The sequence below is a fragment of the Podarcis liolepis genome (genome assembly GCF_965112155.1).
Source record: "Podarcis liolepis genome assembly, chromosome: 8".
NCBI lineage: Eukaryota > Metazoa > Chordata > Lepidosauria > Squamata > Lacertidae > Podarcis > Podarcis liolepis.
The window spans coordinates 23,858,331-23,872,969 of NC_139560.1; the positions used below are offsets into that span (position 1 = coordinate 23,858,331).

The window sequence follows — 14,639 nt, forward strand, 5'->3', positions numbered from 1 at the left end:
TCCCCTAGAAGCCAATGTTCTTTTTAAAAAATCCACAGTATTTCCCTCAAGTGAATGCGCCATCTGAACATCACTTGAGTTCAACTAACATACCTCACAGTCAGTGATTAATTTGTAAAATGAGAGCTGCCTAGGTCCATGACTGTCTGTAAATTGGGCCTCTTATCTGAAAGCTTTACTCTTTAATCCTTGACTATGCATGTTTGGTTCAGGGAGAGAGAGAGAGAGAGAGAGAGAGAGAGAGAGAGAGAGAGAGAGAGCACTCTGCACAATTTATGACACAATGCAAAGCCACTAAATTTCTCCAACAAATTCTGAGACTCAATGCAGAAAACCCATGTAAAACTATATATTGCCATGCATTTCTTTATTCTAGTTATGGAGGTGACGTGACCCAGTGGAAGACATGATTATGTTCCTACAAACTAGACACCTTGGTGAACTTGGCTTATATGAACCAGCTTGACAAGTGTTAAGTTCCATTTTTTAAAGGGTAAAACTATCTTAGGGTGTCAGCAAAACTAGTCTGCTTTCTTCCTTTTTCTTTTGTGGTCACAAGGATTCTTTAATCACTTGCTCAGACTGCAAAACTTCTCTACCATGCCCATCTCCACCCTTCATCCTTCTTAAGAGTCCTGAATTATTCAAGGGACCAATGTATCTGGGGCAAGAGGCAAGCTGAAGCTCACTTCTTCCTGATCTACCTAATGAGAAAACATTTATATTTAAGCTACCCTGTCATTAGAATGAAGAGTGAATATGTAGAACTGATTCAGCAGGCCTTTGCAGAGCTTGTCTGAGGCCCAGGGCTGGAGACAAGAAGACAGTGTAAGTTGGTAGGCCTGTGGTAGGGCCCCCTGACTGGTTTAGCCCGGGGCAAGTGTACCCCCTCTGTACAGGCCTGTGATTCAGACCATTGGTCCAGTTAGGCTCCATACTCTCTATCCTTGACTAGCAGTGCCTCTCCATAGTTTCAACTAGACCTCTTTCTGAACCAGGCTACCATAGAGCCTTTACTTGTAGATGTCAGAAACCAAATCATTTTGCATCAGAGGTCATTCCTTGTGGAACACACAAAGCAGAGTCTGCAAAAGATCCTAGCAGATTCTAGTGGGAGATAGCCAGGCAAAAACGTCAGTAAAATCACTTCAAATTTCATTGCAAATGCAGACTCAAGATTACTGATTTTCTTTCATGGTAACCAAGCACATCACTGTGATGTGCTGTGTGTGGGGCAGCCTCTGAAGAGAGTTATGAAATGCAATGGCCAAAATATAAAAGATATGAGTGCACACCACTGGTATAACACAGTCCTACCTTAGTTACCCATTCCATACTGCTAATTTTGATCTTTAAAGTCTTACATGACTAGATACTCTCCATTTGAAGGAATGTCTCCTACAATACATAACTTCTGCCCCACCCCCAGTTGCATTAAAATCAATAGCCATTGTTATTTTAATGCTGATTTTAAATGTGCTTTATTTTTATTTTAACTATTGTTTCTAATTTGTTTTTGCTACTTTGCATTTTGTAAGGATGTTTTTAATACGTTGGGAGCCACCTTGAGCTCCAACTTGGGAGGAAGGCAGGATGTAAATACATTAAATAAAGAAAATAAATAAATTTGAAGACAGACTAAGATGGACCCTGGAGAGCAGGTGTCAGTCAGAGCAGACAATAATGGATAGATGGACAAATAGCCCGACTTTGGTAAGGCAGCTTCCTATCTTTCTATGCTCCTGGGTTTTATTAAAGAGTGGTTGCTTGGTATTCAAGTTGCTGCTATGCTGCAAGTTAAAGGCAGTCAGTTGAGGAATATTAATCATCAGCATCTATATCCATTGACTTCAGTGGGAGTTGTTCACATATAATTAAGAACAGGACTTGAGTAAACTCTAATGTTAAAAATGTTCTCCTCTAATGTTAAAAATTAAAATAAAACAACCACCACCACCTGCATTTTGCTTCCAAGTCATGACCATTACATGCATCAAGCAGCTAGTATATACTCTATACCCATTCCACTACACTTGAGTACATATTATGTTCTATAAAATAAACCATAGACACTCAGTTATATAGCTGAAATGCCAGAGAAGTCATGTTTGCATGGGGGAAAAATATAGTCCTCTTTTTACATTATCTCCCCGCCTTTTAGATGACTTTAGAAAGAGGCTTCTATACATCTTCAACTAATAGAAGCCATAAAACCCCCTTTGTAATATTGGAACCAGTTGAGAAACCACAAGTATTCAAATGCAGGAAATCATGATTTTATAACATTTTAATGTGATCTACTCTTGGGAAACAAAGTTAACCAAGCCCTATTTCTGTTCAGGAAATATTCCACTGTACAGTTGTAATACATTGTGGTACGGGGTACAGCTGCACGCTTTTCACCTGTAATGCCCCACTGGTATTGTGGCTTTGCTGCATTGCATCAAGATTGCCTTCCTGTCCGGAAAGCCCTCTAAGTACAAACAAGACTCTAAGCTGAGGTTTTATTTTCCCTTGGTATCAGAATATGGTAATTCAAGAGCCCTGAGAAATACTTTTTTAACCTTTATGAAGAAATATGCGGCATTCCTTTATTTTTAGGGAAAGCATGTGGCTGGCTTATCTTATCAATTCATCAAGCTACTAGGTTTTAGAGCAAATGCAGGTGTGCTGTGGATTGCAATGTGCTACAAAGACTGGATTTATTCTCATTAAAAAGGAAACAAACAAACAGATATTTAAAATACTGGTTTCATGAAAACACAGAACAATGCATGAAACATGTGTGCGTGTATATATATATAATATATATATATATATAATATAATATATATATATATAATAATATGCTGATAAGACTCAAACCAATTTCATATGAGGAATGCCTCTCCTGTCTTTTGTTGTACAAATACCCTTGGAGGTCACTTAAAAGTTTGACTGCAAAGACAGACAGAAAGGCGTTGTACAAATATTCTGCTCTTAATATGTACTGCTTGGCTTTGCAACTGATGGATGCAGAGCTATGTATCATACAGAGCTATGGAAGCACATCTCATACTGAACCGCTTTCATAGGTAGTCTACATATCACCTTGAAATGTAGATTCAACATGCTAATAGGCATTTGCATGTTTATTTAGCTCTCAACTAACTTTGGGGAAGAGAACATCACATGCTGTGCAAACAAATAAGAAAGACAAATTGATACATAATGGATTGAGGTCAGACAGCAGTACAGTGGTACCTCGGGTTAAGTACTTAATTCGTTCCGGAGATCCGTTCTTAACCTGAAATTGTTCTTAACCTGAAGCACCACTTTAGCTAATGGGGCCTCCTGCTACTGCCGCGCCGCCGGAGCACGATTTCTGTTCTCATCCTGAAGCAAAGTTCTTAACCCGAGGTAATATTTCTGGGTTCGTGGAGTCTGTAACCTGAAGCGTCTGTAACCTGAAGTGTATGTAACCCGAGGTACCACTATAGTGCTTTTTGGACTTTCTGTATGGATATTTTATCTCTGTCTCTGTCTCTGTCTCTGTCTCTGTCTCTGTCTCTATAAATTGCTCTATAACAAATCAGTCCATTGCTCCATCTAGCCTAGTCCTCTGACAGGCAGCAGTTCTCCAGCATATCAGGCAAGAGTTTCCTCTTTCCCAGTCCTGCTACCAGAGATCCTTTAACTAGTGGTTCTGGGATTGCACCCAGCAATAACAGTGCTGCTAAATTATAATTTTAGCACTTTGAGGCTAAAATGATAGCATTCAGGATATAACCACAGGGGCTTCAAGCACATAGCTCTAATTATCATTGGCAGATACTCCGATGCGGCAGTTGCTTGCAAGCTTGAGAGCTCCCACAGACATACAAATACTGCCTGCATTCCATCTCCATGTACAGTGGTACCTCGCAAGACGAATGCCTCGCAAGACGAAAAACGCGCAAGACGAAAGAGTTTTCTGTTTTTTGAGTCGTTCTGCAAGACGAATTTCCCTATGGGCTTGCTTCGCAAGACGAAACGTCTTGCGAGTTCTTGCGAGTTTGTTTCCTTTTTCTTAAAGCCGCTAAGCCGCTAATAGCCGCTAAGCCGTTAATTGCCGCTAAGCCGCTAACAGCCGTGCTTCGCAAGACGAAAAAACCGCAAGACGAAGAGACTCGCGGAACGGATTAATTTCGTCTTGCGAGGCACCACTGTATGGAAAAAAAAATCACAAATTCATCAAAGAAAACATCTTGATGTTCGGACATCAGGGGTTGGGAACCTTGCAGCAGACAGAACTTAGGCCGCAGTCCTAAGGTGGTTATGTTGGTGAGAAATGAAGGCAGTTTTAACATCCATACCCTAAGCTCTGTTGGGCTTGGAGTTCACTCTTACCATCCCCACCCCCATTGGGAACAATACTGTAGGAGGGAAATTACTGTCTGGGGGGGCATTGGGGGACTGAGAAGGTCTTGGATCCAAGCAATTCTTACTCTTCCCACAGAGTACCCCCTTCGGGGGCCCAGTGACACTGGAGATCTGACAGCAGTTGTGCTGGGGTGTTAGGAGGTTTTTAAGGTGACACCAGAGCTCCTTCTTGGATACTGAAGAGGGAGACCTGATATATTCTATGGTCCCTGAGATGCCCACCCAAAGGCGATGGGATCACACCCTTAAGATTGAAAAAGCTGTGTTCATTTCATTTACCTATAAGAAGCTGTGGTCATTTTGTTTACCAATTAAAATGCAAAGAGAAAGAGATTACATAGTCAAAAAAATCTGGAGCACAATTTCTGTTCTCATCCTGAAGCAAAGTTCTTAACCTGAAGCACTATTTCTGGGTTAGCGAAGTCTGTAACCTGAAGCGTATGTAACCTGAAGCGTATATAACCTGAGGTACCACTGTAACTAGCATTTAGAATAGGCTGTCGATAATTGTGACAGAACTTTTGTATCTTCCCTTGCTATTGCTATGAACTTAACTCACTACCTTGTCATGCCCAAATTATTTGGATTTCCCAAATACTTGCTTCTGAAATTTGAGAAATGAGTCAAACATCAGTAAAAATTGTGGTTTTCCAAAAAGCCCTTTTCCCAGCCTCTCAAATGCCAACTCAACCTTGCAGTCTCAATGGGGAATGCAAAACAAAAAGGAAATGGAATCAGCCAAATATGAGGTATTTTCTGTTTAAAGGAAAAATTAATGCCTTTGACGTTGATCATAATTAGTTTCCTGTTGACTGCCATGTCAAATATTTCCTGAAGTTATGACTTATAGTAAATCTCAAGCCAATTGCTCTAAAGCCCATACTTCCTTTAGCCACTGTTTAAAGGAGCAACTAAGTATTTAAAAAGCGGTCTATTTATAGGGTAACATAGTGTTGAAAATACCGAACTCATAAACTCTTAGTGCAAGAATACTTTAGACAAGCACAGGCTTATTGATGCACTTAGACAATAAATCTGCCTTAAATGTGATCCATTCATTTAAACCTAAAAATTCCAGTGATACATATAATGAAATGTAGCACATATTTGGTTGGACCCGAAGATCCAGTGGGGCTTTCCATTCTACACTGCCCCCCTCAAACCACTTGAGATCAGGTAACCTTTCAAAACAGCATGGATTTATACTGTGGGAAGGTGGGGGATGGTATATCATTTTCTGCTCATGCAAAACCACATTGGGATCCAAACTCTTTATTTTATAGCTCTGACACAGTTAACTTTTGTTTACCAAATTTCCTTTGAATTTGTTTACCAAATTTCCTTTGAATTTTAGACCTTAAGCTCTTCAAGGTAAGGAACTACCCTACTCTTCTGTATTATACATATTGCTGGAATCAAACATAAAAAAGAAAACAAATATTGCTGGATTCTTGCATTTACTTCCAGTTTGGGCTGATTAACTAGGTTTTCCCTCTACTGAGTCTCAGCAAAACTCTTATGTTCTTCTGATAACCATATAATGGTTTGCTTTTTTCTTCTTCTTCCTAACAGACACTTTTTCGAATTGATGAAATCTGGCTAAATCAAAGCGTTCCTGACATTTGTTAAATGAACAGTCTGAAATAAAGGGAGAAAAAGTTCATGCCACTTCAAATATAAAAACTCAAAGATAGTCTAGCTGGAGAGAACTGACTTGGGACCAACAAAAGCAATTTACATGTCATGTGACTAAGTTGCAGCCTAAGCTTGCAACTTTAATGTTAAACCTACATTGGACAACAAGCTAAATCAATTTAAAAATGGTTACTGGTTTTTATATTTCATTTGCAACATTCTGAACAGACCCCCCCCCCCAAATCTGGGTCCAGCCATGTCATACATGGAGTCAGTGGCGTAGTGTGGGGGGTGCAGGGGGGCCGGCCGCACCGGGCGCAACATCTGGAGGTTAGGGTTAGGGGGCGCAAATCCACGGGTTAGGGGGCGCAAATTACTTGCCTTGCCCCGGGTGCTGACAACCCACGCTACACCACTGCATGGAGTTGCCTGTGTGAGAACAAATAAAAACTGATATTTTCCATAGCAGTTCCTTGCTTCTTGCTAAGACAGCCCACCTAATACTGGAGGAGCATGGGCTTCTTTGTCCTTGCTGAAATGGGGACAACCCTGGACCTCTCAGGAAAGGCTACTATTGTGATTACTATTTCAATTTATCAGTTGCTTGATGCTCTAAGTGACTTACAATGAGTCTCTAAGTGACTTACAAAATTGTAAGAGAATAAAGCATAACATAAAAGAAAAAAAAACAATACTCTACAATAAAAGCCATACAAGAACTTTGTTGTCTGGGCAGCCCAAGACCGCTATACACAGGGCCCAGGCTTGCCCTGGGGAGGTAACTTCAGTGCTGCTAACACAGCAGTTTGACCACCCCCCCAGAGGCGCACTCCATTTTCTCTGAAGACAGACAGATGCCAACTCACAGAACAGACTCAATAAAACAGCAACAAAAACATAGTAATACATCAAATGCCTGGGAGAAGAGATATATTTCTACCTGATGCCGAAAGGATGTTAATGATAGTGCTAAGTGTTCCTCACTGTGAAGAGCTTTCCACAACTGAAAAAGCCCTTGTCATCCAGTGAATCTTCCTTTGGAGGTGGGCCTCAGAGAAAGACCAAAGGGTCCAAGTAGGCTCATGAGAAAGAGAGGCTCCAAAAGATACTGGGCTCCAATATATTAGGGCTTAGAATTGGTTTCCAAAGCTTAGGGCTTTGACTTGGTTTGGAAACATACAAGTAGCCCGTGAAGCTGTGGCAGAATTGATGTTATATGATTAGCCTGCTTCAAGTCTGCAACAATCAGCAGCTGCATTCTGCAGTTTCCAAACAGTCTTGCACTAACCCATTCATGAGGTTTCCAGATCATAGATTACTGCAGCCAGGTTTTTCCTGTCTAGATAGGCTGATGGCCTCAAAAGACCCTAAACAGAGTGACAACGGTGGATCTATGTGGACCTCCAAACTCCATGGAAATATTTCATATGTACGAACAGATGAAATAAATACACTAATATTTGTTAGCAAGCACCTCTTTGGAACTCAGGCTTTAATCCAGGACTCTGCACAGCTGTTTAGGATGGTCTCTAGGTTAATTGTAAGCAGGTTGAATAACAAATCTGGTCCAGGCCATGGGGTGGGAAGTATGTGATCCCTGTAACATTATGTCTGTAGAGAGCTATAGTTTTTCTTATTATTTTCTCTAGTCTATTCAAATCAAAAGCTTAAAGCAAACTTTAAGCAATCGAGAATCAACAGTTTCACTCATCCTAAGTCCCTTGTACCCTTATAAACCAGAGATGTGTTAAAATATATATAATAAATGACCTCCCACCATACTTTCCAAAATAACAAAAACCCTACCCACCTGAAGAACATCTCCCAGGTCTGCAGTACTGATATCAGGATCTTCAGTGGTGTTAAAGGGAACAGGAGTGATTCTCACAAGCGTGAGCACTCTGGGTTCTGGGTATCTCCATAACATCATTCCTGGGTTATCCTCTGTTTCATTGTAAAACACAACTTCATAGGCACTAGGTAGTTTCTGTGCATCTATCAAATTAGGAGGGGGAAAGCCGTAATTGGTTATATAATTTCTAAAAAGGGAGCATGCTGGTTTACGAGACCAAAACAGTTAAAAACAAATCTCTTAGGATCAAACAGAGGGAAAATAAAAAAGCAGTTTCCCTAAGTTTTAAAAGGTCATAGTAAAATGGAAAGAAATCAAAAGGTAGTTTTCTACCAGATGCTTCTTTAATTACCAAAAAAATGCTGTTAAAGGAAAGTGATCCTTAATAGCCTACTACTGAAATTATTTTTGTTATTGATGTGCGTTTTCAAAATGCTATTTGTACCTGTATCTTGTATGTATTGAAACAGGCCTGTTCGCAGATCGTCTGACGTATGCTCTGTTTTAGAACTCTGGCTCCTGTCTGTAGGACTCTGCACCAAATGTGCTTGATTGGTGCTCTGCCTATTCATCTTGCCTTCTTGGACAAGGTAACTTTGCAGAAGTTCATGCAAAAGAAGTAAGCAGTTCAAATGCTCTTGTCCCCAGAAAACCTTATAAAAAGAAAGCTAAATTTAGCAACATTTAAGCACTTTGTGTTCAGCCATTCATGAAGCCAGCTTAATTGCTAGCAAGTTTATTCTAGGAATTCTCCAGACTTATCAGATAAACAGGCTCGAGCATCTTGAAGGGTTTAGAAGTTTAGACCGTGGCCCTGAAATATTTAAAAAAGTAGAAGCTATTTATAGTGGCAAAGATTTTGAGTGCAAGGAACTAGCAGCAGGGTTTCTTATGACAGCTCACAGTGAACTTCCTTAAATCAAAGAAAAATAAAACTTATACCCTCCAGTAGTAGCAAGCAGAAAAGACAGGATTCTTGGCTTTGCTCCTCTGCACAAAGCAGAGGTCAAGTAAAGAGAGACAGAGGTCTATGATGGGATGTAATACCCTTTAAAATTAACCAGAGAACCCCCAGAGAAGAAGAAAAATAAAATAGGCATAGCCTTTTGTCAATCAACTTAATGGAATACAGATACAGAGAAGACACTGGGATCTTCCTTATAGTATATGTTTGGGGAAGGTGAGTAGGGGCAAGCTGATCCTCTGCTATGTACAAAAAAGGAAGAAGATGGGATGTTGGGGAATTCAGGAAAACTTAAACCATAGTAGTAATACCTCTGCTGTTTTGTGAAATATATTATTCAAGTAGGCACCCCTGCTCTGTACATGACACTATGTGGCTTAGATTGCACAGGTAAATCTACAGGAGGATAGTGGGGTCTGGCCTAGGGGTATGGTTGCTGTCATTGGCTACTTTTTAGAAATGGTGGGTAAGAAAAGGAAACTGAAAGGAATAAGATTAAGAATTTAAGAAGAGCCTGCTGGATCAGGCCAAAGGTCTTTCTGGTCCAGCATCCTGTCCTGACAGTGGCCGCCCAGGTGCCTGTGGGAATTAGGGTGGTGTAATAAGAAAACCTGCTGTAAACGTGGCTTCCATGTGAGACAGAGAACATGCCCAATTTATCAAGGTCATATACAGTTGCTAAAACTAGCACCTGCAATTTGCTTCGAAGGAACTCTAAAGATGAGGAGCAAGAGGACAGAAGGCATTACAGAAATGTAATGACTTTTCTAGTGTTCAAAGCTCATCACGTAAATTCTTTCTGTAATCCTTCCATCAGTCGTACCGTGTATAATAAATCCCAGCAAATCATACATACTGCTTCTCTTTTACTCTGCATCCCATGGCTATATGCCATGATGACTATATGCTGCCTCCAGGTTCATAGGGAGCAGGCCTCTGAAAAATCAGCTATTGGGGCTCAACAGGGGTCTGTTTATTTCTCATGTCTATTTTTAGACTGTAAACTCATTGGTTAAAGAAACTGGAGTTCTTGTTGGAAATGCACTGAAAAAGATATACTCATTGGCACGTGGATTTGCTTTCTCATTCTTTGTAAAGCACCATCTACAACAGATGGCGCTATATAAAGAAACAAACAACCCACACACCAACAATCTTGCAAAGGAAGTCACTTTTACCCCCAATATAGCAAAGGAATGAGGCAGCAGAGCGTGAGGTCCCCTTAAGAATACATGGCTGAGGTAAGAATTGAACAGGAGACTTCCAGGCTCAGTGTCTTAGCTGCCACATTACAGCAATTCTACCCCATGCTTTTCTCCCCACAGCAGTGACATTCAAACTGAGGCTCGTGGCAAAACTCTCTCTTCACTTGGCTGCATCTTGTGGTTAGTGGCGTTGAGAGCATAAGCACAAGTCCCAACTTGGCAGCAGTTGAAAGGACCGGTGAAGAGCAAGGCAGGAGGCAGCATACTTGCACAGTCCTGCTAAGCCAAGGTTTGCTTGAGCATGTGGTAGAAACTAGGCCGCTGTCTAGCAACTGATAGTCTTCGTCTTCCTCCTCCTCTCTCCCAAAATACCTAAGGTAGCTACAGGTTGCAGAAAGTGTTTGAGCAAATAGGTCATGTAATCTCCCTCAAAGGGCTGCTTCTGTGGGTTGATGTCTTTACCAACACCCAGCCTCTGCCCCTCTTCAGCTCCTGCCCCTTTTCTCTGGAGACTGACCTGTGGTTCTATCAAGTGCCAGATACCAGGAGGCTCTTAAGATCAATGGAACGTCTGCTTCTGGCGGTTGGCACTTTTTAACAACAGACAGGCAGCAACTAGGCTCTGGAACATCCGCCATGTTTAGGCACTAAATGTTGGATTCTTTTCAAGTTAGGGGAGGTTTTGTAAAATGAATATTAAAAACCTGTCACAATCAACACTACGAAGTGATTCCTGTGAATGTTTCCAATATTGCTATGACTGGTGTTTACTTATCAGAGCTGCAAACCAGGATCATGCTTGCATAGCACAGAGTGCTGAAGAGGGTTTTGCTAGCAATTGGATACTTCCTAAGGGGCATTCAAAGCTGAATGTCAGTTTTCACACACACACACACACACACACACACACACACACACACTGAGGGGGGATACACATGGTTTAAAATGTTTTGTAATCTGGGGGGGGGGGTTCTTCATGCTCCTCAACTTAACACTGCTCATAGTTAAACAAATAAGAATTACTCAACATGATCCATATACAAACCTGCATCAGTCCACCTCTCACATCAACATAGACTTTTGGAACTGACAGCTCTGGACCAGGATTACCACTGTGTTTACACCATTTGGCTTCTACAGCGACAGAGCAGCAAACAGGTCCAACCAGAGTTCTGCTTTTTTCTTGGACACTTGTCTTAATTAGGACATCACTGATGTCAAGCATAAATGACGATCCATTAATTATTCCTAATGTTCAAATGGACAAAAAATATATATCATTATAGTTCATTGTGTGTACAAACCCATTTCTTAAATACATTGGTATCATTTTCCTTCATAGAAAGAAAGGTCAATATACAGTGGTACCTTGGTTTAAGAACAGTCCTGTTTACGAACGATTTGGTTTACAAACTCCACAAAAGCGGAAGTAGTGTCCTGGTTTGAGAACTTTACCTTGGTCTAAGAATGGAATCTGAACAGTGGAAGGGCACCGGCAGCGGGAGGCCTCATTAGGGAAAGAGTGCCTCGGTTTAAGAACAGTTTCGGTTTAAGAACAGACTTCCAGAATGGATTAAGTTCATAAACCGAGGTACCAGTGTAGGTCCATCCATAGCTGTGCATAAAACAGTAATTTTTACCATTTCTTTTATTCCATGAGCAACTAATTCATATTATATGAAAACACAAGGCAACTTACAAAGAGAACTTCTCATTCTGTATATTTAAAAACCCAAGTGTAATATTTATGAAACTATTACTTGACTGGAGAAAAAAATAGGCATCAAATGTAAACGATTCTGCGGCAAAACCACTTCACTTATCTTGAAAGGTTTTTCAGGCACTTACATACTCAAGTCATCTACTGTATGTCCTTGAACTGTGACTAGAAAGAGCTAAGGATTCAGCCTTTCCAGCTGAGAGGGAGCTTTAGAAATGTGATTTTGTCTGCCAAATTGTTAATACAATGGATAACGCTACAGTTTGAAAGACAGAGGCCAGTTCACATGTAACAACACTAAGCCAAAACCATGGTTAAACATGAGAGCAGGAGAGTGTGGGTACTCAGAGTAAATTCTCAGCCACTTAGCTTCTCCCCTGCTCTACTGTTGCTGCAACTACCCAGAGCAAAGCCATGGTTTGACTTTATCTTATATCTGAAGCCAGGCTTGCCATTTGTTTCACTCTAGACAAACCACAAGCTGTACAAAGCTTTGTTCTTGGATCCCACTGGATCCCAAGCCAACCCCACGGCTGTCATTTGATGGCACTGGGCCCAAACTAGGCTGTCACAGCAATCTGCCTGCCCCATATCTTCTTTCTGGGCTACAGATGTGATGGCGGCTCTGCTGCTTCATCACACATTGCTGAGCAGCAGCTGCAATGTGGATTGTTCTGTAAATTATTACTCGGTGATTAAAGTACCTTAGAACAATAATATGAATTCAAGTTCTTATTCCTCTTCCAGAAACGTGAACAAGCAAGAAGGTAAGAAGAAGGCTCAAATGCTCCTTGCTCTCTGCCTCCAGTGCAGCAACTTCCAGTTTTAAAACAAACTGGAGCAAACTCAGCTTCATTTAAACCATGTGTTTACTAACTTCAGTAACAACCAGGATCACAAACAATAGCATGATCCTGGCTTCTTTCAACAAACCATATCTTCAAATTCTTAACCAGAGTTCCTCCCAATTTCTACATAGCCATCAATATTAACTAGTTTAAAGCAGAAAACGGATGCTTTCATTACCCAGGCACTTTCACATTGCCAAGAAAGAAAGAAAGAAAGAAAGAAAGAAAGAAAGAAAGAAAGAAAGAAAGAAAGAAAGAAAATGAAAGAGAACGCACAGTTGCATACAATTTACATAAGCTAATAGACTATTCTCTACCTTCTCTTCACTGAATATATTTTGCCACTTTTGCTATTTCTATCAAAATAAATTGCTATATGTAAAAAAGTAACATAACTATTTGCAGTTAATGTTTATAACATCTTGAAGTGATTACACTGCTAGATATAATGTCCCAAAATTATTTTATCTGAGCAAAAGATTGCCTATAATTCCATATACTTCTATTGTAGTTTGAAATCCTGCACCTATTTCCCACCCACCCACCCACCCATCCATCCACACTTTAGGAGATTAAATTGTGTAACACTGGACTTAAGGATCAGGGAGTCCACTACCAACTTTGCTATTCATATTTTGAATTATCGTTGTGAATATTAAATTTCGGCATACTTAATTTGTAACGCTTAAGGCTTATTTTTCTAACGTAATTTAATATTTATAAAAGATGAAAGATTAAGAAAACACCTAGGGCCTACAACAGACAGCTGTTTTAGAGAATGGGATTTTCAAATGTCTGCTAAAAAAATGAACTCTAATAAGTCAAAACTCTATCCCATGTATAATGTAGACACACCTGTGTCAAATATGTGCTGGGGGAGGAAGAAGCAGAGGGATTTGCTTATGAATCTTTTTTAGAAATTAGGAAAAATGGGTCTGCTTCCTTAATGTAAATTTCCAAATGTAACTATCATGCCAAGAATAATTTCATAAATGTATTGAGTTATTGCTCCTTAAGAATAAGGTTTATGTTACAGAACAATAATGTGCACAAGCCATTTTTTTTTTGGCAATGAATATTTGCACAAAGCTTTTATTGAATTTGATAGCAAGAATGGAAAAATCTCAGGCCCCAAACCAAGTGTTGCTCAGGTGCCTCTGTCAAAGAACATCTGTACATGGATTACAAAATGGCGCACATGCCAAAGCAAAGCCACACAGGCACCAGATTCACACTCCTCACAGAGACAGCGCGATCCTAATAGGGGACTTCTCTTAAACTGCAGTTAAGAGACCCAGAGTGGACCACAGGTTCACATAACACAAGAAGTTGCCCTATACTCTAACTGACCATTGGCCAGTGTGATCATCCCTCCGCTGTACAGGTGTGAGCACCAATTCTCGTGCAGGGAAAACAGCATCACCAACGTGTAAGAGGTTGATATAAATAAAAATAGTGGGAAATGCAATGGAAGCTACCTTCCTCTACCCACAGCTAAAACACAACTGTGCACAAGCGCAGTACATGCCTGACTCACTCAGGTTCTCTGTCATAAAAAAGATTTGGAAGCAGGCTCTTGACTATGCATGTTCAGGGAAGGAAGCAGGCAGCAGGTGAGAATTCTATTATGCCAACCTATTGCTGCCTAGTCACTCTCACCTGAATGGATTTCTCCGCACACTGGGTTAGTGGAAAATTTTGAAGTGCAGGAGCTCATGGTGACAACTTCCATGACTGCACCACCAAAGAGGGACTAAAAATGCTACTTTCTAAAAGTAAAGAACCAATAAACCTTTTGGTCTTTTAAAATAGCGCGGAAGAGGCTTTTGCCGGGTAAATGAATGAAACTCACAAGTTTTCAGCACTGGCAACTAGTGCTCCTGAAAGTGACATAATGACTCCTGCAATGAAAAAAGTACTGGAGGTATGCTCCCTCACGTCCCTGCTCTTCTATGCCATTGCCCTCTTAAAATCATGTCACAAAGCGATACATATATCCTTTGTTCCTTGCTTC

At 40.5% G+C, this 14,639-nt stretch overlaps 1 protein-coding gene across 8 annotated transcripts in view; it reads right to left on the reverse strand.

The window, feature by feature from the left end:
* The window catches only part of VPS13B (vacuolar protein sorting 13 homolog B), an 883,035-nt gene that overhangs the window by 558,473 nt on the left and 309,923 nt on the right, over window positions 1–14,639 (reverse strand). For 6 of the 8 annotated variants that reach the window (XM_083517129.1, XM_083517132.1, XM_083517130.1 and 3 more), the window contains exons 37-39: window positions 11,103–11,305; window positions 8,334–8,541; window positions 7,847–8,031 (exon numbers count right to left, since the gene is read on the reverse strand). The exons of the other annotated variants lie outside the window; for them this stretch is intronic. In XM_083517129.1, coding sequence (XP_083373255.1) covers window positions 7,847–8,031; window positions 8,334–8,541; window positions 11,103–11,305 — 596 coding nt within the window. The remainder of the gene's footprint in view (window positions 1–7,846; window positions 8,032–8,333; window positions 8,542–11,102; window positions 11,306–14,639) is intronic. 8 annotated transcript variants of the gene reach the window in all.